Here is an 18,804-nt window from a genome sequence, read left to right on the forward strand (position 1 = left end):
GATTTCTCAGTGTTGAGTGGTATGTAATGAAGCTCCTGAGTCCAAAATCCAATCATCAAGTGGACTAATCTTTTGTTACAACATTAGTAGAATCATCTTTATTCTTCTTTTTAGGGCTTTGGCATTGGTTCCTGAAATGATCTATTTTCCCACAATTCCAGCATTTTACTGGACGACCTGATCTAGATTTACTTCTGTTTTGAATGAAATTTTTGGATTTTGATCTGCCCCGATTTGAATTTTTGTTAATGTTTCTACCTCTTATCTCAAGATTTACTGCGGAGCCAAATTCTGAAGCTTCACTTGCATCTCTCTTGAGAATCTCCTCAGCCAAAACTAGATCTTGTATATCATTGTACTTGAGATTTTCTTTTCCCATAGAATTGCTTCCTGCTATCCTCATTGCTTCTTAACTATTCACCAAAGAGGCTAGAACTATCAGAGCACGAACCTCATCATCAAAATCAATTTCTATAGATGATAATTGATTTATGATAGTGTTGAGGTAATTCATGTGTTGTGCTACTGATGCGTTCTATGCCATCTTCAAATTGAACAATTTCTTCATCAGATACACCTTGTTATTTGCCGACGGCTTTTCATACATACCTGACAACTCCTTCATCAGATCTGCTGTGGTCTTCTCCTTCACAACATTATGTGTAACAGATCTTAACAGAGTTAATCTGATAACTCCCAGTACCTGTCTATCAAGAAGAACCAAATCCTCAGCCTTCATCGTCTCAAGTTTTATCCCCAAGAGAGGTAGATGTAATTTCTTTGTATGCAAATAGTCTACAATCTACATTATCCAATACACGAAGTCTGTGCCATCAAACTTTTCTACTCAGGATGCCTTTCCTGCTTCCTCTGCCATTGCTTCCACTCAAAAACAAAAAACCTTGCTCTGGTACTAGTTGACAGGAACTGAAAAAACAAAGGCAAGAATAAAATAAAACAAGCAAAAAAGGAAAAACATAGAGATTTACGTGGTTCACCCAAAACTAGGGCTACTTCTACGACCGCCAGCTGATTTCACTATTTTCTTCCTAAAAACACTTTTTACAATGATGGATATATATATATACATATATATAAGAGGGGTAAAAAATAAAAAAAAAAACTAGTACAGTGGAAATTTCCAAAATACCCACTCAAAAATTTCCAAATAACACAACTGGGTGTTCAGTATGATCAGGCTCCACACAACTCAACACACCTGAAGTGTATCAACAGTTGGATTATAGTCCAATAATTGATAACACACTTATGTAGATTTGAATTCTGAGAACATGGGCAGAAGATACGTCATCATATATATATATATATATATATATATATATATATTAAAGTAGCAAACATGCATCTTATATTATTTTGTGTAAGTTGATGTTTTCATTAATCAATCAATTATTAATTATTGAGATTAATATTTTTATAATAAATTTTTAAAATACAAATATCAAATAATTTATCTTAGGATATATTTCAAATTATGAAATTGACAATAGTATAGACTTTTGTTAAAGGTATTGAGTGGTATATTTGAAAAGTTTCAGAAACTAATAAATAATTTTTCTAATTAATAATGATAAATATCTCATCATAATAATATTTTGAAAATAAATTTTTAAAATATAAAAATAGATTAATATTATTTATCATATATTATATAGATATATATGAAATTATAAAATTAATAATAATAAATATCCTTCCTTATCTTAATTTATATATTAGAGATTTCGCATATATATATATATATTACATCAACTGCGTACGTTCGCAATTGATACGCAGTTAAGCACAATAAGAGTTATAGAGATATAGTAAGTACTAATTAAGGTTTAACAGGGTTTATTTGTTTTAGGTTTTGGTTTTTTCTAGTTCTTGTAGATCTAATAGAAATGAAATTGGATGTCATCCCACCTTTCATTGTGTTACAATTTATAAGCACAGTACTATTATGCACCTCAAGTGTATCAACCATTGAATTATAGTCCAATGGTTGATAACAAATTTGTGTAGATTTGAATTTTGAGAACATGGGTAGAAGATACGGCCTCATATATATATATATATATATATATATATATATATATATATATATATATATATATTAAAGTAGCAAACATGCATCTTATATTATAGTTGATGTTTTCATTAATCAATCAATTATTGATTATTGAGATTAATATTTTTATAATAATTTTTCAAAATATAAATATCAAATAATTGATCTCAGGATAAATTAAAGATTTTTATTTGTCAAATTATGAAATTGACAGTGAAACTCTTTCATAAAGTTTTGAACTTGTTTCAATTTATATACTTTCCTTTAAAAGTTTACCTTATACTTTAATTTAATTTTACTAAAAAAAACTTTAAATTTAGTATGAAAATTATAATTGAAAGTTCAAGGGAATTTATTAAAATTCAATGTACTGCACTAGAATGGCATAACGAATATTCCATGGTATATGACACGTTGCAACATAAACCCTTAAATCAACATCAAATTAAACTAATCCATGCACATGACATTATAAACACGCAAAGAAAAGGGTCCAAACTCCACAAAAACATTGAACCTTCTTGAGAGCAAGCGAAGTCAAATACATGCATGTTTCACTTAATATTAATAATATACGCCCTTTTTCTTTCGAATCACTTAATATTTAATAATATACCCTCTTTTCCTTATTCCTTACTTTTAGTGATAAATCAGAAGGTGCATGATACCAATAGGCAAGCTTAAAAGTACTGCCTCCAAAAAGCTTAGCGGTCAATGCATATTTCGGGTTCACATGAGTTCACCAATGGTGTAGTGACGTCATATGCATGTATTAGCTAATGACGTCATCAAATGTCTTGTCCATAAATGATAGTTTAGTAACGAACGGCAACACATACATACATATATATATATATATATATATTGCTTGTATAAAACGTCCAAGCCCAAGGCCCATTTCCTTGTCCCCATTCCATTTCTAATTCTCTCTAAAATCCCCAAATCCTCTACTTCCTCCCAATCCTAATTCGTGTTCATGGGTTGCATCCACAGCAATAGTAATAAGGGATAGAATTGGGGCAGTCGAGAACGTGAGCTGATGACATTGTAATAAGGGTAGATTTAATTGTGGATAAACCAGAGCTTTCCAATATCTCGAGAGTACACTTCCTTTGTGAAAGAAGGAGACCAATGTGGATGGGTGTGATCTCAATATCAAAAAAAATTCAAGTGGCCCAAATCCTTGATCTTAAAACAACTGTCAAGATAGGACTTGAAAGTGCACCGAGTGGTATTATTCTCGGCAATGATGAGATCATCAACGTAAACAAGGACCACCAAAAAATCAGTGTCTGAATGAAATGTGAATAAAGAATAATCTGTCCGGGACTAGAGAAAATTATAAGCTTATAAAAGCAGTAGTAAATTTAGTAAACCAATTACAAGAGGGTTGTAGTAAACCATATAGAGACTTATGTCGTAGCCGACTAACTGACCCAGCGGTGGGCATCGAATACGTTGGAGGTAAATGCATATAAATGTTCTTGACCAAGTCACCGTAAAGGAAGGCATTATTCATGTCCATCTGATGTAATTCCCAGTTATATATTGATGAGGGCGACCGTGAGAAGGCAACGATCATTGGTTGATTTTTGGCAATAACATGGTAATGGCATGAATTTGTAATTCGCTGGATAAGTCATTGCAGAATAGCATCACGTTGAGCGACGCTAAGTCCAAAAGAAGCTGAAGTAGCAATATTCCTAAGGTAATGCACCACAAATGCATCATATTAAGACTAAGCTGAGTCTTTTACGACAAGAGGGAAAGTCTATGACTGAATATTTCACAGCCCTCAAGTGTTTGTGGAATGAACTAGATGACCACTGTGGGCCTTTTTCCTATAAGTGTGAGCTAGGCGGCCCAATGGTATATGAAGGAGAAAAAAGTAAAAAAGATCCATCACTTTTTAATGGGTCTCAATGCAGAGACCTTCTTTGCCATTCAATCCTAGATCCTTAGTATGGATCCGCTCCTAATAATAAACCGAGTATATGTTTTGATAGTATAGGAAGAACGTCAACGTGCTATCATTTGGGACTGTGATTTTAACGAGGCGGCTATTGGATTCCACACTAGTAGAGGGGGTTGCTCGGGATGGAAAGCTACGGTGTGATCATTATGGCAAGGTAGGGTATATAAGGACCAGCTGTTATGAGCTCATCAGTTATCCCGATTATTGGGAGGCATGCTGTGATGGCTTGCGCAAGAAGAGCACCAATTTTGGTAGCAGTAGGAGTGGCAAGCAACTACTAAAGAGTAGCTCTAGTAGATAGGCGGTGGCTCATACATTGCAAGACGAGACTGGTGATGTGGCTTAGATCAGTGGCGGCTCATGTCAACTGATCAAGACATAAATTCAACAACTTCTCAGACTTCTTAATAACGGGCGTATAGATGATGTGGCATGCGCGTACATGGAGAAGTACGAGGCAAGGGTATTTCGGTAATTTGGCGGGCAACGGGATTTTATGGTTGGACCGGGTCTATTTGATGGGAAACGAGTCAAGGAACAAAAGTCACGAGTTTAGGCCTCGAAAACCCTAAATTTGTCGTTTTTAGTAATAATTGATTTCATTATATCTTTAAATAGAAATCTCTGATTTGTAAGCTGTTTGTGGCAATAGTTCTTATTTTGTTAGATCTTTATTTCTTGCTGATATTTGAGAATTTACTATTTTTGGTAAATTTTCGAATGATCTCCTTTCTTAGTGCTATTTTCGCCTATTTAATGTAAGCCTACGGGCAAGAGAAAATCAGTTTTGTGATCATCTTTTTCTTGAGTAATAAGATTTTACTCTTCCTAATTCCTGGCTATCTTTGATCAACAAGGTTTGGACAACTTATTTCCGGCATTCGAAGTAGAATCAACAAGTTCAAGTATACCGCTGCATCACTTCTCGGCTTGTTCAAGCAGAACCTTATAACTAAAATGCTAGGTACTATTGTGGGTAATTATGGTACATGGATTCTTGATTTGGGCTCCTTTGAGCAAATGACATGACAACTTGCATTTTTAATCAACCGAATATGAATCCCCTGATCTTTTCTTATTATTACAACCAATGACAGCTAATTGAGATAATGATGAATCTATTCTCTAATAACATTTATATTTAATGTACTTCTATAATTTTTAATAAATTATATTTAATTATATTTTAAATAAAAATAATATTAAAAAAATTAATATAAATTTTATAAATTTTAAATTACTAACTAATTTTAATTTTTTTTAGTTTATATAATTTAACTAAAATTGATAAATAAAAAGGAAATGCCAACTAAGTAATTTACTAAAGACTCATTTGGAAATTGAGAAGACAAGCATCAGTACAAGCCAACAGTAGGTAGCGTGTAGGCAACGCTGTGTTCCAATTTGTTTGTATACCCCTACCCCCACCCCACCCCAAATTTCCAAACCCATTCCCAACTTGCATTCATGGGTTGCATTACCAGCACCCCCTCCGTCTCCCTGACCCTCCCCGGAAGCACGGGCAGCGCCATCTCCACAGTCGCCACCGACACCGCCACACTCCACTCCCTCTCCTTCACCGCCTTTCACGACGCCGCCGCCGCCGCCGCCGCCCCCAATGACGAAAACCGCGACTCCCCCGACGACATTGGGCAGCTCAAAGACGAGATCTCCTCCAAGGCCCACCTCCTCTTCTTCGTCAAACACTACCTCGAGACCAGCATCGACACTCTCCGCTTCTTCACTGCTCTCAACGACTCCCTTTCCAAAGCCCGTGAAACTGAACTCCTTGTTCGTTACGCTGTGCTCCTCTTCGAAGACGCCGACCGCCCCTCCGCTGCCCTTGAAAAGCTCAAGGAGTTCAAGAACCAGGCTGATTCCTTCACTGAGAAGTTTGTCGATGAGTTCAAGCTCGTGTGCGAGCGCCAGAAGTTCATCCTCCAAAATCTCCGCCTCCGCAAGCAAGATCTAGATCGGAAGCTTCGCAAAGTCAAGGCTGTTCAGGATCGGCCTGTCAAAGTTTGGTACCCAAAAAGATACAGTTTCAGTAACCAGTTTGAAACAGGTTTTTCTCACTATGGTGGAGAATGTTTCAGAGAATATTTTTGCCCACACTTTTCATTGGGCCAGAGCAAATCTATTAAAAGGTTTTTCAAAAAGTTTCTCATCATAACATGTTAGTTCCAATGTAAACAACATTAATTAAAAACCTAGTACTATAAAGGTAATCAAAAAAGCTGGACGCCCATTGGTTGCAGTGGAGGCGGAAGAATCCTCTTCAACTTTAATGTGAAGTGAAAGCATTAATGCTGAGTGGAGAGAAACCAATCCCATTGGTTTGTTGACAAGTCAACCATTCCTTTTCTTCTTCACAGCATTTCCCTTGACTCGCTGACCAGTCAAACATATCAGACCCAGTTTCAAGCACACTGCTGCAACACCCTTCCTTGCTTGAAACATCCTCAATTCCCAGCTGAATTCTCAGATGATTATGCTTCTTCACTGGTAGAGGTTTTGTGAATATATCGGCCTTCTGATCCTCAGTTTTGCAATAACTTAAGATAATTAAACCATCGGCAACTAACCCCCGAATAAAAATGAAAAGCGAGATGTCGATATGCTCCGTTCTCCCATGATGTGCTTGGGTTCTTTTGCAATTTCAATGGTCGACTTGTTATCACACCAAATTTCAATAGCTTTCTCATTCTTCATTCCACAATCCTCCAGAGATTCTTCCTAGCGGTATCCCTTGACAGAGTTGCGGCTAGCAGCAACATACTGGGCGCCAGTTGTGCTCAGTAAGTCGCTACCTCTTGCTTCTTGGAGCTCCATGAGATGGCTCCTGAACCAAGATCAAAAACCATTCCCGAAGTGCTGCGTCTGTCATCTATCGAGCCTCCCCAATCACTATCACTGTAACCCCGTAGCTTCCACTCTTCAACTTTGGTGTATTTTATTCCAAGATTAATTGTCCCTGCTATGTATCTTAGCAGATGTTTTGCTGCCCCGAGATGAGTCTTGCTGGGTTTACTAACAAACCGAGAGAGTAAGTTCACGAGTGAAGGCGATGTCGGGCGAGAGTGTGTGTTAGATACAATGCCTTCCAATCAAGCTTCTATAAACCTTTGGATCTACATTTCCTGAATCATCACTGCACTGGAGCTTCTCACTGGTTTTCATGGGTATGCAAAACTCGGATTGCGAGTCGTCGCATCCGAAAATAGTTTCAACGCTTTTCTTCCGCATACCTCCTTTGTGAGATAGAGATTTCACCTTGCTTTTGTTTCACTTCCAATCCTAGGAAGTAATTTAACAATCCCGGATCTCGCTCATCTCAAAACACTCCTTCATTTCATTCTTAAAACTCTCCACCATTGCTTGAGATGAACTCAAATAGATAATATCATCCACATAGATGCTTACTAACAGCAGATTGCCATCTTCATCACTTCTTTTATATAGAGTATGTTCATTCGCACTTCTAATGAATCCTCTACTCTGAAGATACCCATCAATTTTCGAATACCAAGCTCTAGGGGCTTGTTTCAGACCATACAGTGCTTTCCTTAACTTAAGCACCTTGTTTTCTTCTCCTTCCTTCTCACTAACCCTATTGGGTCGCTCGACTACACTTCCTCAAGTATTTCTCCGTTCGAAATGCGGACTTGATATCAAACTGATAAACCGCCATCTCGTTGAGCACACGCCGAAAGGAGAAGACGCATCGGTCTCCATCCCTAGCCACTCGGAGCATAAATTTCTTGGAAATCAATCCCTGCTTGTTGAGTGTAACCCTTGGCAACCAAGCGAGCCTTGTGCCTTTGGACTTTCCCATCTGAGAGGTACTTGGTCTTGTATACCCACTTCAATTGTACCACCTTCTTGTTGTGAGGAAGCTCGCTAATTTCAGTGCCATTTCTTTCAATTGCATCCATTTTCCTCCTTCATTGCTTCTCTCCAAACCCTCGGTCTTCACTGCCTCTTAGTATGTAGTTGGATCACGGACATTTTAGAGCAAATGTGCGACTCTGTAAATGTCACTCAAGCAACCTTACCTTTCTCACGTGTGATTCCCCAACTTGATCATGATCAATGTTTCCTCCCCGCCTCTCCTTCGATGATTAAGCGTATCAACTTCCATCGGTTTGAATTGTTGGAGAGGAAACGTGCGACTTGAACAAACATCTTTCACCGAGCAACATGTGTGCATCTGCTGTCGTGTCTTCATAGAGAATCGATGAGGGAATTCTCGGTTTTTGTATTGGAACTCCGATCCCAACTCTGAACTTCATTAAATATTACATCTCTACTTACAATAACCTTAGATGTAATAGGATTATACAACCCGATATGCCTTAGAGTTCGAGCAATATCCAATGAACACACATCTTTGATTTTGTGTCTAACTTTTGCAGTTTGTTTGAAGGAATTAAAGCATAAGCTATACACCCAAAAACCTTGAGATGACTCACCTTGGGCTTTCGATTATACCAGGCCTCATATGGAGTCACATTCCTCAGAGCACTGGTAGGTGATAAGTTGATAAGATACACAGCTGCATTTACTGCCTCTCCCCAGAAGCAATTTGGCAACCTTCTCTCCTTCATCAGGGCTCTAGCCATGTTCATGATGGTCCTGTTCTTCCTCTCCGAGACACCATTCTGTTGAGGTGAGTATGGAGCAGTGAGCTGTTTAATGATCCCGCACTCCTTGCAGAAAGAATTGAAGTTATTTCCAGTGAATTCTCCTCCTCTGTCCGTGCGCAACACCTTGATCTTCAAGCCAGATTGTGTTTCCACCATTCGTTTGAATATTATGAAGGTTTGCAATGCTTCGGACTTTTGTTTCAAGCAATAGATCCAGAGACATCCCCGGGTGTGGTCATCAACAAAGCGAAAGAAGTAATACTTGCTCCCGCCTAGAGAACTTGTCTGCATAGGTCCACAGATGTCTGCGTGAATCAAATGCAATGGAGCACGAGCATTTCCAGTAGTCTTTGATTGAAAAGGTTTCCTAACTTGCTTCTCCATAGCACAAGTTTCACATTGATTCACCTTTCCAATGTTGCCAAGCCCCAACACCATTTCACTGCTCTTCATATACCTTAATGCATCAAAATTCAAATGCCCAAGCCTGAGATGCCATAGCCTGGTTGTTTCCTTCACATTCATTGCAACATTTGCATGTCCCACATCTGAGACATTGAGAGGATACATGTTATTCCTTGTCCTGATAATCTTTGCCATTACCTCACCGGTTTTATCACTACGAATCACACATCCATCCCTTGCAAAGATTATTGAGTATCCAGTGTTTACAAGTTGGCCAACGCTCAGAAGGTTGTGTGCCAACCCGGGAACGTACTGCACACTATGCAAGAGCTCGGTTCTTCCTTCCGAGACAATGAGTGACACCGTTCCTTTCCCTTGAACCATCATCTCCTTGTTATCTCCCGCCTTACGTTAATCTTCCGGGTCTCATCGAGGTTGGAGAACGACTCCCTCATGCCTGGGCCATGTGGTTGGAACATCCACCGTCCCAGTGACCCACACCGTTGTAATCTTTTTCTCCTTCTTCACCCACGACCATGAATAGATTGCTTGTCTCCTTTTCTTCAAAGAACCATAGTAGCTTCCTTTTTACGTGTTCTTGTCTCTATACCGACGAATCCATCTTCATGTGGCCGAATTTCTTGCATATATGGCATTGGATGTTTCCTTTGTAACTCCTTTGTTCATTTGATCTGTCGTTGTCGATTCTCACTAGATCGACCTCTCCCTCGACCTCCCGAATCTTCCTCGAGAACAACCTCTTCCTCGACCTCTAGAGACGAACTTCTCTTTATCTTTGCCTCCATATCCTTCACTCTTGATATGAAAAACTTTTTCTTCCTTCTCATTCGAGTCATCGACTTGTCTCAGAGACCTAGCTTCATGTGCTGAGCAAATGAACCACTCACGCCTTCGATTAGGAGCTTTGTTAGGTCCTTTGACTCTTCAATAGCTGTGACAACATGATTGAATTTGGATCCAAGACTTCTCAGTAGCTTACCAACAACCATAGCTTCCGAGATTGTGTCTCCCAGACTCTTCATCCGGGTTTGCCACCTCTTGAACCCTTGTAATATAGCTTTGAACACCTTCATTCCCTTTTATCCTGAGATTTTCAAAGTCTTGTCTCAGTGTTTGAAGTTTAACAGCCACCACCTTTGGATTTCCTTGAACAACCTTTTTTCAAGGTGATCCAAGCCTCATTAGTCGTGTTGGTCAAGCAATCCGTGCAAGGATGGGCCGAGAGAGGGCTTGCTGTATGAAGAACAGCGCCTTGGCATCCTTCTTCCTATTCTCTCTCACCTTGACTTCTTCTTCTTTCTCTCGAAAAATCCTTTTCTCCACTAGCTCCCATAAATCTTGAGATCTAAAGAGGGTCTTCATCATAAGACACCAAAGATCATAGTCTTCTCCATCGAAGGTGGGAACAGCTGGTCCTGAAACGCCTCCTGGTGGATTGCTGCTGGATGCCATGGATGCTTGACACAAGAACCAGCTCTGATACCACTGTTCAGGATCGGCCTGTCAAAGTTTGGTACCCAAAAAGATATAGTTTCAGTAACCAGTTTGAAACAGGTTTTTCTCACTATGGTGGAGAATGTTTCAGAGAATATTTTTGCCCACACTTTTCATTGGGCCAGAGCAAATCTATTAAAAGGTTTTTCAAAAAGTTTCTCATCATAACATGTTAGTCCCAATGTAAACAACATTAATTTAAAACCTAGTACTATAAAGGTAATCAAAAAACTGGACGCCCATTGGTTGCAGTGGAGGCGGAAGAATCCTCTTCAACTTTAATGTGAAGTGAAAGCATTAATGCTGAGTGGAGAGAAACCAATCCCATTGGTTTGTTGACAAGTCAACCATTCCTTTTCTTCTTCACAGCATTTCCCTTGACTCGCTGACCAGTCAAACATATCAGACCCAGTTTCAAGCACACTGCTGCAACAAAGGCATGGAGGAAGTTCTGGAACATTGTTTACTATGTGGTCTTCGCTGCTGTTTTGATCTCCTCCATTGTGCTCGCTTCTGTGGCTGCGCCGCCAGCGGTGACTGCCACTGCTGCTGCAGCGTCTGCAGCCATGGCACCATTGCAGCAGTGGCTGAATTCAATGTGGAAGAAGTTTCAGAAGCCCTATGAAGAGGAGAGGAAGATCATTGATTCATTGGGAAAGGAGACCTCATTCGCAATTCATGAGCTGAATAGCATTAGGTTTCTTGTTGATAGTTTGGAGGGGAAAATTAGAACTATGATTCAGACAGCTGAGTTCGCCATTGATGGGAAAGAGGAAGAAAAGCTGAAAGTGGCCATGATTAAGATCAAGCTCAATGCTGGAACCTTTGCCAAGAATGTGGAGGAATTAGAGAAGAAGATGGACCGGCTTGGTCATGAACTGAAAAGGGCCATTGCTACTATTCTGCAAACTGTCACTGATTGAATCAAAAGGTCCACAAAAGTTTCTGGTTTTTATTTTTATTTTTAATGTAAAATAAAAATAAAGAAACGTTTGGAATGTATAAATATTCAATACTCCCTCGTACTTGTCCCAATCTGTTGTTGCTTTGAGACAAGTAAAAGCATTGGCTCTGGAGGGAGGATTTTCCTATGGCATAGTTGCCACTTTGTTGTTGTCTGGTTGACATGTTGTTGTATTTATTAACAATAAATGCTTTGCTTTTTAATGAATGTCATTATAAGATATTGATGGGTTTCTTTTGCTTTTTCTATTTTTTAAGGAATCTCGGTATTATCAACTGTTTAGATGTTTTATTTTTATTTTTTTTAAGGAATCTTGTATTGTCAACTATTTTTATTTTGGATCGCCTCGAGATCTGTGCTCTAGGCTTATCATGAGATTTGAGTATTTTAGGCTGCCTCCATATCTATGCTCTCAGCTGGTCTTGAGATTTAAATATTTTGGATCGCCTCGAGATATGTGCTCTCGGTGATCCTTAGATTTGGATATTTTGTAATTTTTTTATTTAAATTAGGAGATGCATTTAATTAATTAATTAATTAATTTTATTATTATTATTATTATTATTATTATTATTATTATTATTATTATTGTATGAACAGCCATTTTAGAAGAATATTTATTAGCGTTGGTGCTTGCAATGTAGGCTTCTTGACTAGGTATAGGATTTTCTTGGGCCTAGATGGATGTCATCTAAAAAACAAGTATGGTGCTAACAGGTTATTTCCAGTGGCCTATGGGATTGTAGCGTCAGAAAATATTGAATCATGGACATGGTTTCTCAGTGCATTGTATGAAGCAATTGGAATGCCTAATGGATTGGTTTTGGCTTCAGACAGGCAAAAGGGGTTAAAGGTAGCAATTTCTAAGATATATCCTCTTGTTGAACGCAGGACATGTGTGAGACATTTATACAAGAACTTCAAGAAGAAGTTTTCTGGGAATATATATTACAAAAGATAGTTTGGTCAGCTACAAATGCATTTACTATAGCAAGCTACAATTCTTCTCTAGAAAGTTTGAAAATAATAAATATGAATGACTCTTAGACTTGGAGAAAAGGCGTGAAATTTGGAGTAGATCTCAATTTAGGACTATTGCCAAGTGCCATTTCATCACAAACAATATCTTTAAAAGCTTCAATGCATGGGTTGTAGATCCAAGATATAGGCCAGTGTTGGATTTACTTGATACCGTCCACTAAAAAATAATGGAGATGAAATGTCAAAAGTATTGAACTTTCTTCCAGTGGCTATAACAATATCTCCTCAACTGAATATCATGTCAAAAGAAGCACTGACATTAAGGCAGAAGTATCATATAAAGACAAGAGATGTGAAGTGGTGCTCAATGAGAGAAAATGCACATACAGAAGATGGCAAGTATCAGGTATACCATGTATGCATACCCTTGTATTTATCCATTCCATTAGATGAGCAAAGTGGGAAGATTATGTTGATGATTATTTTTCAGTAGACAAATATAAAGCAACCTATCAAATAGAAGTTGCACCTATGCCTGATATGAATGAATGGGTCACTAATGGTGATGGTGAGTCTCTACTACTACCTATCTCAAGGAGGCCAGCTGGTAGGCCTAGAAAAAATAGGATTAAAGGTTTTGATGAAGTCAAGAAAGGTAGGCACAAATGCAAAACGTGTGGATCATTTGGTCATCATTCAAAAAAAATGTAAAGAGCCAGAGAAAGAAAGTGATCCTTCAATGCAATCTATGGCTTCATCTTCTAATGTTCAACAAGCCTACAGGTAAGCAATGAATATTTAGTTAGGGGCTTCAACATATTCATGTCATACTCATTTTTAACAAAAGAAATATTTTATTTAGGGGAATATTAATATCATGGGGAGGATACCATGTTTATGTACCACTAACAGTAAAAAGAAGTGGGAGGCCTAGGAAAATTAGAAGGGAGGATCAAAACCAATGAGTTGGATGTTCTACAATTGATACTTAAACATGTATATCTTCATTAATTATCTCATTTTTTGTTAGTTATTGATTATGAGTTTCGTTCTTTCTTTATGTTGTCTTTCCTATAATGATTTCATTTTTTTTTTTAAGTTCTAATTGCAAATTCATCTCCATTTTTGAGGTTGATGTTGAGAATGGAGTTTGAGGTTATTTGTGCTATTTGGAGATTGTTATTTTTTAGAAATTTAATGTGTTTTTGCATTAATGAACATATGTATTATTTTAGTTGATGTTAAAAAAGTTGGTGTTGGATGTAATTTATTTTAAAGAATTTTATGGGGAACTTGTTTGTTTAAAAAATTTGATGACCTTTAGAGAACTTGATAGTAAAAAACTTGATATTGGATGAATGTTCAAAAAAAATTATTGGACTTCTTTTTTATAAATTTCATATGTGATTATATTTTGAGTAGGTGTATGAAATTATTTGTTATATATCGTTACATGTCATAATTTTTACCTATTTTAAAGTTGTGTTTGTAAAGAGCATGTGATAATGTAAAATTTTTTAGAGATGTTTGTAAAAACCTTAAAAATATGAATTTACTCAAAAATTCATGATTTTTAATAATTTTTAAAAATAATAAAGCGTATATAAAAAAAAAAATTACATTGGTTATCTATTATTTAAAAAATTTAAAGTTTATAAAATATAATAAAAAAATTTGATGGGTATATTAACAAACCCATAATGGTCATTTGTTAACTGAAATGAGTAATGTCTACAAAATAAATAAAAAAATTAGAGAGGTATTTATGCAAATCTATTTTGGTAATTTACCATTATTCCATCCATTAATTTAACATCATTAAAAGTCTTCTATAAGCAAATATAATTGATTTGTAAGGGTATACAAGCAAACGTTATTTTTTTATGAGGGTATTTAAATAAATTCATGATTTTGCAAGGGTATGTAAGTAAAATATTTTTTTTATATGAAACAAACTGAACTTTAGGTGGATTTTGAGATTTAATTTCATTTTTTTTAATATATATATATATATAATTTGATGCAAATACACCTAAGTATCTAAGGTCACATGGACAAATATTGAAATTTGAAGTTTTTTGCTTCACTCGCAAGAACCGCATCTCAAAGTCGTTATTCTACAATGATTATTATTATAATTGACTAGACTGCAAATGGACAATATAAACCATCGGTACAAGCCAACATCGTCCGCAACGCGGTGTCCACTTCCATTGACTATAAAACACCCACAATTCAATTCCTTATCCCTCAAATTCCCATCTCCAACACCCCCCTAAACATCCACAAACCCCAAACTCTTCTCCCGTTCCCAATCCCAATCTCATTCATGGGTTGCATCAACAAAGCACCGCCGCCGACTCCCCGACCCTCCGCCGAAGCACGCGCAGAGCCATCTCCACCGTCGCCACCGAGGCCGCCACACTCCACTCCCTCTCCTTCATCGCCCTCCGCGCCGCCGCCTCCGCCCTCATCGACGTCAACCGCGATGCCCTCAACAACATAGGCCAGCTCAAAGACGAGATCTGTTGAAAAGGAAGGCAAGTTGTCAAGAGAAACTGAATCAAAGAACAAAGAAAGGAAGACGAAAGGAAATAGTTTGCTAAGCAACACTTCTCTTCCTCATCTTTTTCATGAAACAAAACTAGCCTTACATAGAGTGGTGCTGCCCAAAACATAACTGACCAGCCTAAGATAGAGACAAGATATGACATAAAGCTTAATAAAGCAAACACTCAAAGCGAGAAGATAACATAATATGCTACATGGACGATCAAGCCATGCACACAACGACAACCAAACACGGTCAAGGTGAACATGCACTCATCATCACTAAACCGAACTTCCGAGTATCATCCAACACACCCCCATACTCGAACTCCTTCACCCCCATCATCTCTCTTAACCGAACATGTTTTTCGAACACACAAAGCTTTTTGTGAGGATATCTGCCGTCCCGAACCTCGCATGCGACAATGAGTCAATGTGATTGCACCTTCATTAATCGGACTCACCGGATGAAATGATAACGAGTGTCGATATGTTTAGTTCTTCCATGATGAGTCTGGGTTTTTTGCTATTGCAATGGCGGATTTGTTGTCGCAGATGAATGACCGTAGGGCTCATGCTCGCTTCACCCCCATGTCTTCAAGTAACCTTCGCATCCAAATCGCTTGACACGCGCGAGGTTGCTGAAATGTATTCCGCTCAGATACTAGATAGTGCCGTAATCTCCTGCTTTCTTTGAGCTCCAAGCCACGCAGCCGGATCCAAGACTAAACACCCACCCGCAAGTACTTCTTCTATCATCTAACGAACCACCCCAATCGCTATCGAGTATCCCGTCAATTTAAAGCTGATCTCGAATACTCATAAAGCGATCCAAATTTTTAATGTACCCAAAGCAAGATGATGCATGATACGCTTGATCGCACTAAAGTGAGTGCATTGTTGGGCAATGCATATACCGGAGACAAGAGACACAACATGCATTAAATCTGGTCTAGTGTGGGATAGATATAGCAATCCCCCTACTAGCCTTCCATGACAACTCCCCACAAGTCGCACTCGAGCCATCATTAAGGCTAAGCTTTTCATTAGTGTTCATTGGATTTGATTCAACCTTGCGATTGTAACATTCCAGACTTTTAGTCAAGAGATCCATGGCATATTTCTTTTGTGACACAAAGATGAAGCCATCACCTTGTTGCACTTCTAGTCCAAGAAAGTACCTGAGTAATCCTAGATCTGACATCTCGAATCTTTTCATCATGTTCTCTTTGAATTCCCAAAGCATCTCTTGTGATGAGCTTAAGTAGATGATATCATCTACATATATGCACAATAATAATACATCAATGCTTCCTTGAGTTTTTGTATATAAGGTCGGTTCGTTGTGCACTCTGCGTATGAAGCCAATATTGGTAAAATCTTGATCCACCTTCATGTACCAAGCTCCGGGAGCTTGTCGCAATCCATATAAAGCTTTACGAAGTTTATATACCATTTTCTCTTGACCGTTGATGATGAAACCTTCCTACTGTGATACATAGACATCTTCCTTGAGTTCTCCATTCAAGAAGGCAGATTTCACGTCCGGTCGGGTAGATGGGCCATCGTCTTTGAGCTCCTAATGCAAGAAGAATGCTGAACTGTCTCCATGCGCGCAACCGGAGCGAAGACTTCATCAAAGTCAATTCCTTCTCTTTGTGAGTATCCCTTTGCGACAATCCGAGCCTTCTTTCTAAGTAGTGAACCATCTGGATTGTATTTTGATTTATAAATCCATTTCAATCCAACCATTTTCTTCCCATCAGGCAAAGATGTGAGTTCCCAAGTGTGATTACGATGAATAGAGCTCATTTCTTCATCCATAGCAGACCTTCCAACCATCATCCTTTGCAGCTTCTTTTGAATGATGCAGGTGCCTGCAATGATGAGTGCGAAGGAACATGTATTATAGATATCATTAAGAGTTCTATACCTCATCGGAGAGCTAGTGTCGGGGGTTGATGCTTGTTCATTGTTTTCTGGTGGTGATGTATGGTTGCTTGGTTGTGTGTGTTTCATCATGTTTAGATATTGACCCACCAATGTGAGAGTCAATGGTCACAAAGTCAGGTGTAGCTTTGTGTGCTTCAGACCACTCCCATGCCATGTCTTCAAAGAATGTAACATTCCCTGCCGACTTTAACCTCGCTTAGTCTCGGGTCAAACAACTTGTATCCCTTCGCTTTCTTCCACGAGTAACCTATGAACACATATCTTTGTGTTTTTGAAATCCAACTTCGTTCGAAACTTTGGTTCTATTAAGACATGGGTGACACAACCAAACACCCGTAAGTGTCTGCACAAGTGGTTTCTCACCTTTCAAAGCTTCATACGGTGTTTGAAGTTCAACCGCACCTCTTTGGGTGATCGGTTGAGAATATACACTCGCAGCTTGCAATTGCTTCGCCCACAAAGAAGTGGGTACATGCATCTCCTTGAGCATTGAACGTGCCATCTCCATGATCTGCAGGGTTTTTTCGCTCCCGCAACGCTGCTTTTGCTCGAGGGAGTAGGGTGCCGATAGTTGTCTTTGTATTCCATTGAGATTACAGAGAATTCCGAAATCTTTAGAGATGAACTCGCCTTCTCTCGTCCGTCCCCGAGCGCCTTGAGAGGATGATTAAATTGCTTTTTCACCTAACCTTTTGAATGTCTTGAATCGCTCCAAAGCATCAACTTTGTTGGAGAGGAAATATACCCAACTATAACGAGAGAAATCGTCAGTAAGAAGAAAAACGTACTTGTTACCTCCAAGTGAAGGTGTATGCATTGGACCCATTAGATCTGCATGAATGAGCTCGAGAATGGTCTCCACAAGACGTGCTTGTCCTTTGGGAAAAAACAGGTTTTTGTTTGTTTACGTAAGAACATGCTTCACATGGCTTTTATTGAGGTAATATGTGGCATCCCTTCCACAAGGTGTTTATCCATTAACTGCCGCATCCTACCAATGCTCGGATGTCCATATCGACGATGCCGAGCTTTTGTTTCTTCATTAGGACCCAGACACGAGCATGAGCGTAACCAAAGTCTTTAGTCTCTAGTGGAAAGCAGTCTTGAAATTTGTCATTTTCGCACAAGCAACTATCGTGTCTGCATTCATGCTTTTGATCTTACATTCTCCATCATTAAAAGACTACAGAGTAACCGAGATGCCATTAATTGGCCCACACTCGAGGAGATTGTGGGCAAGATGAGGAACATACTATACATTGTGAAGCAAATTGTGCTTCCTGAATTTGAGTGAAGTGAAAGCAGAGCCAACACCGAAAGAACGTCTAGTACCTTGCCATCCCCAAGTCTCACGAGTTTGATGAGCCACATCCTCCGGGCTATGGAATAGATCTTTGTTACCCGGACATAGTGGTTAGAACAACCACTGTCGATAAGCTAAGTTGCATCGAGTTTCACGGTGAAGTTCTTAGTCACCATGAGCAGCAACCTTCTTCTTCTTCTTCTTTGGTTTCCTCAACCACATTTACTTCTTTGTCAACATTGTACCAACACTGTGCCTTTGTGTGTCCAAATTTTTTACACACGTAGCATTGTATACCTTGTCTTGACGAATGCTCGCCACTCCTTCCTCTCCCTCGTCCCCGACCACGGAAACGCTACGGGAATGAGCCTCATCCTCGACCTCTTCCTTCTCTATTTGCAGTTGTAGCTTGAAACGCGATTGCTTCGTCTTGCTTGG

The 18,804-nt window shown here is 38.6% G+C and overlaps 1 protein-coding gene across 1 annotated transcript; it reads left to right on the plus strand.

Moving 5' to 3' along the window:
* Positions 1–5,513: 5,513 nt before the first annotated feature.
* Positions 5,514–11,635, plus strand: LOC120265902 (UPF0496 protein 1-like). The gene is made up of 2 exons (XM_039273855.1): positions 5,514–6,044; positions 11,053–11,635. Exons 1-2 carry the CDS (start codon positions 5,517–5,519, stop codon positions 11,536–11,538), a joined length of 1,014 nt encoding a protein of 337 aa, XP_039129789.1. The 5' UTR covers positions 5,514–5,516; the 3' UTR covers positions 11,539–11,635.
* Positions 11,636–18,804: the final 7,169 nt, after the last annotated feature.

The sequence above is a fragment of the Dioscorea cayenensis genome, chromosome 7 (assembly GCF_009730915.1).
Source record: "Dioscorea cayenensis subsp. rotundata cultivar TDr96_F1 chromosome 7, TDr96_F1_v2_PseudoChromosome.rev07_lg8_w22 25.fasta, whole genome shotgun sequence".
NCBI classification, from domain to species: domain Eukaryota; kingdom Viridiplantae; phylum Streptophyta; class Magnoliopsida; order Dioscoreales; family Dioscoreaceae; genus Dioscorea; species Dioscorea cayenensis.

Excerpts from the sequence above, each read along its gene's own strand:
- LOC120265902 (XM_039273855.1), top strand. The coding sequence starts at position 5,517 with ATGGGTTGCATTACCAGCACCCCCTCCGTCTCCCTGACCCTCCCCGGA. Across the intron at positions 6,045-11,052 it reads GGAAGCTTCGCAAAGTCAAG|GCATGGAGGAAGTTCTGGAA; the intron begins GCTGTTCAGGAT and ends GCTGCAACAAAG.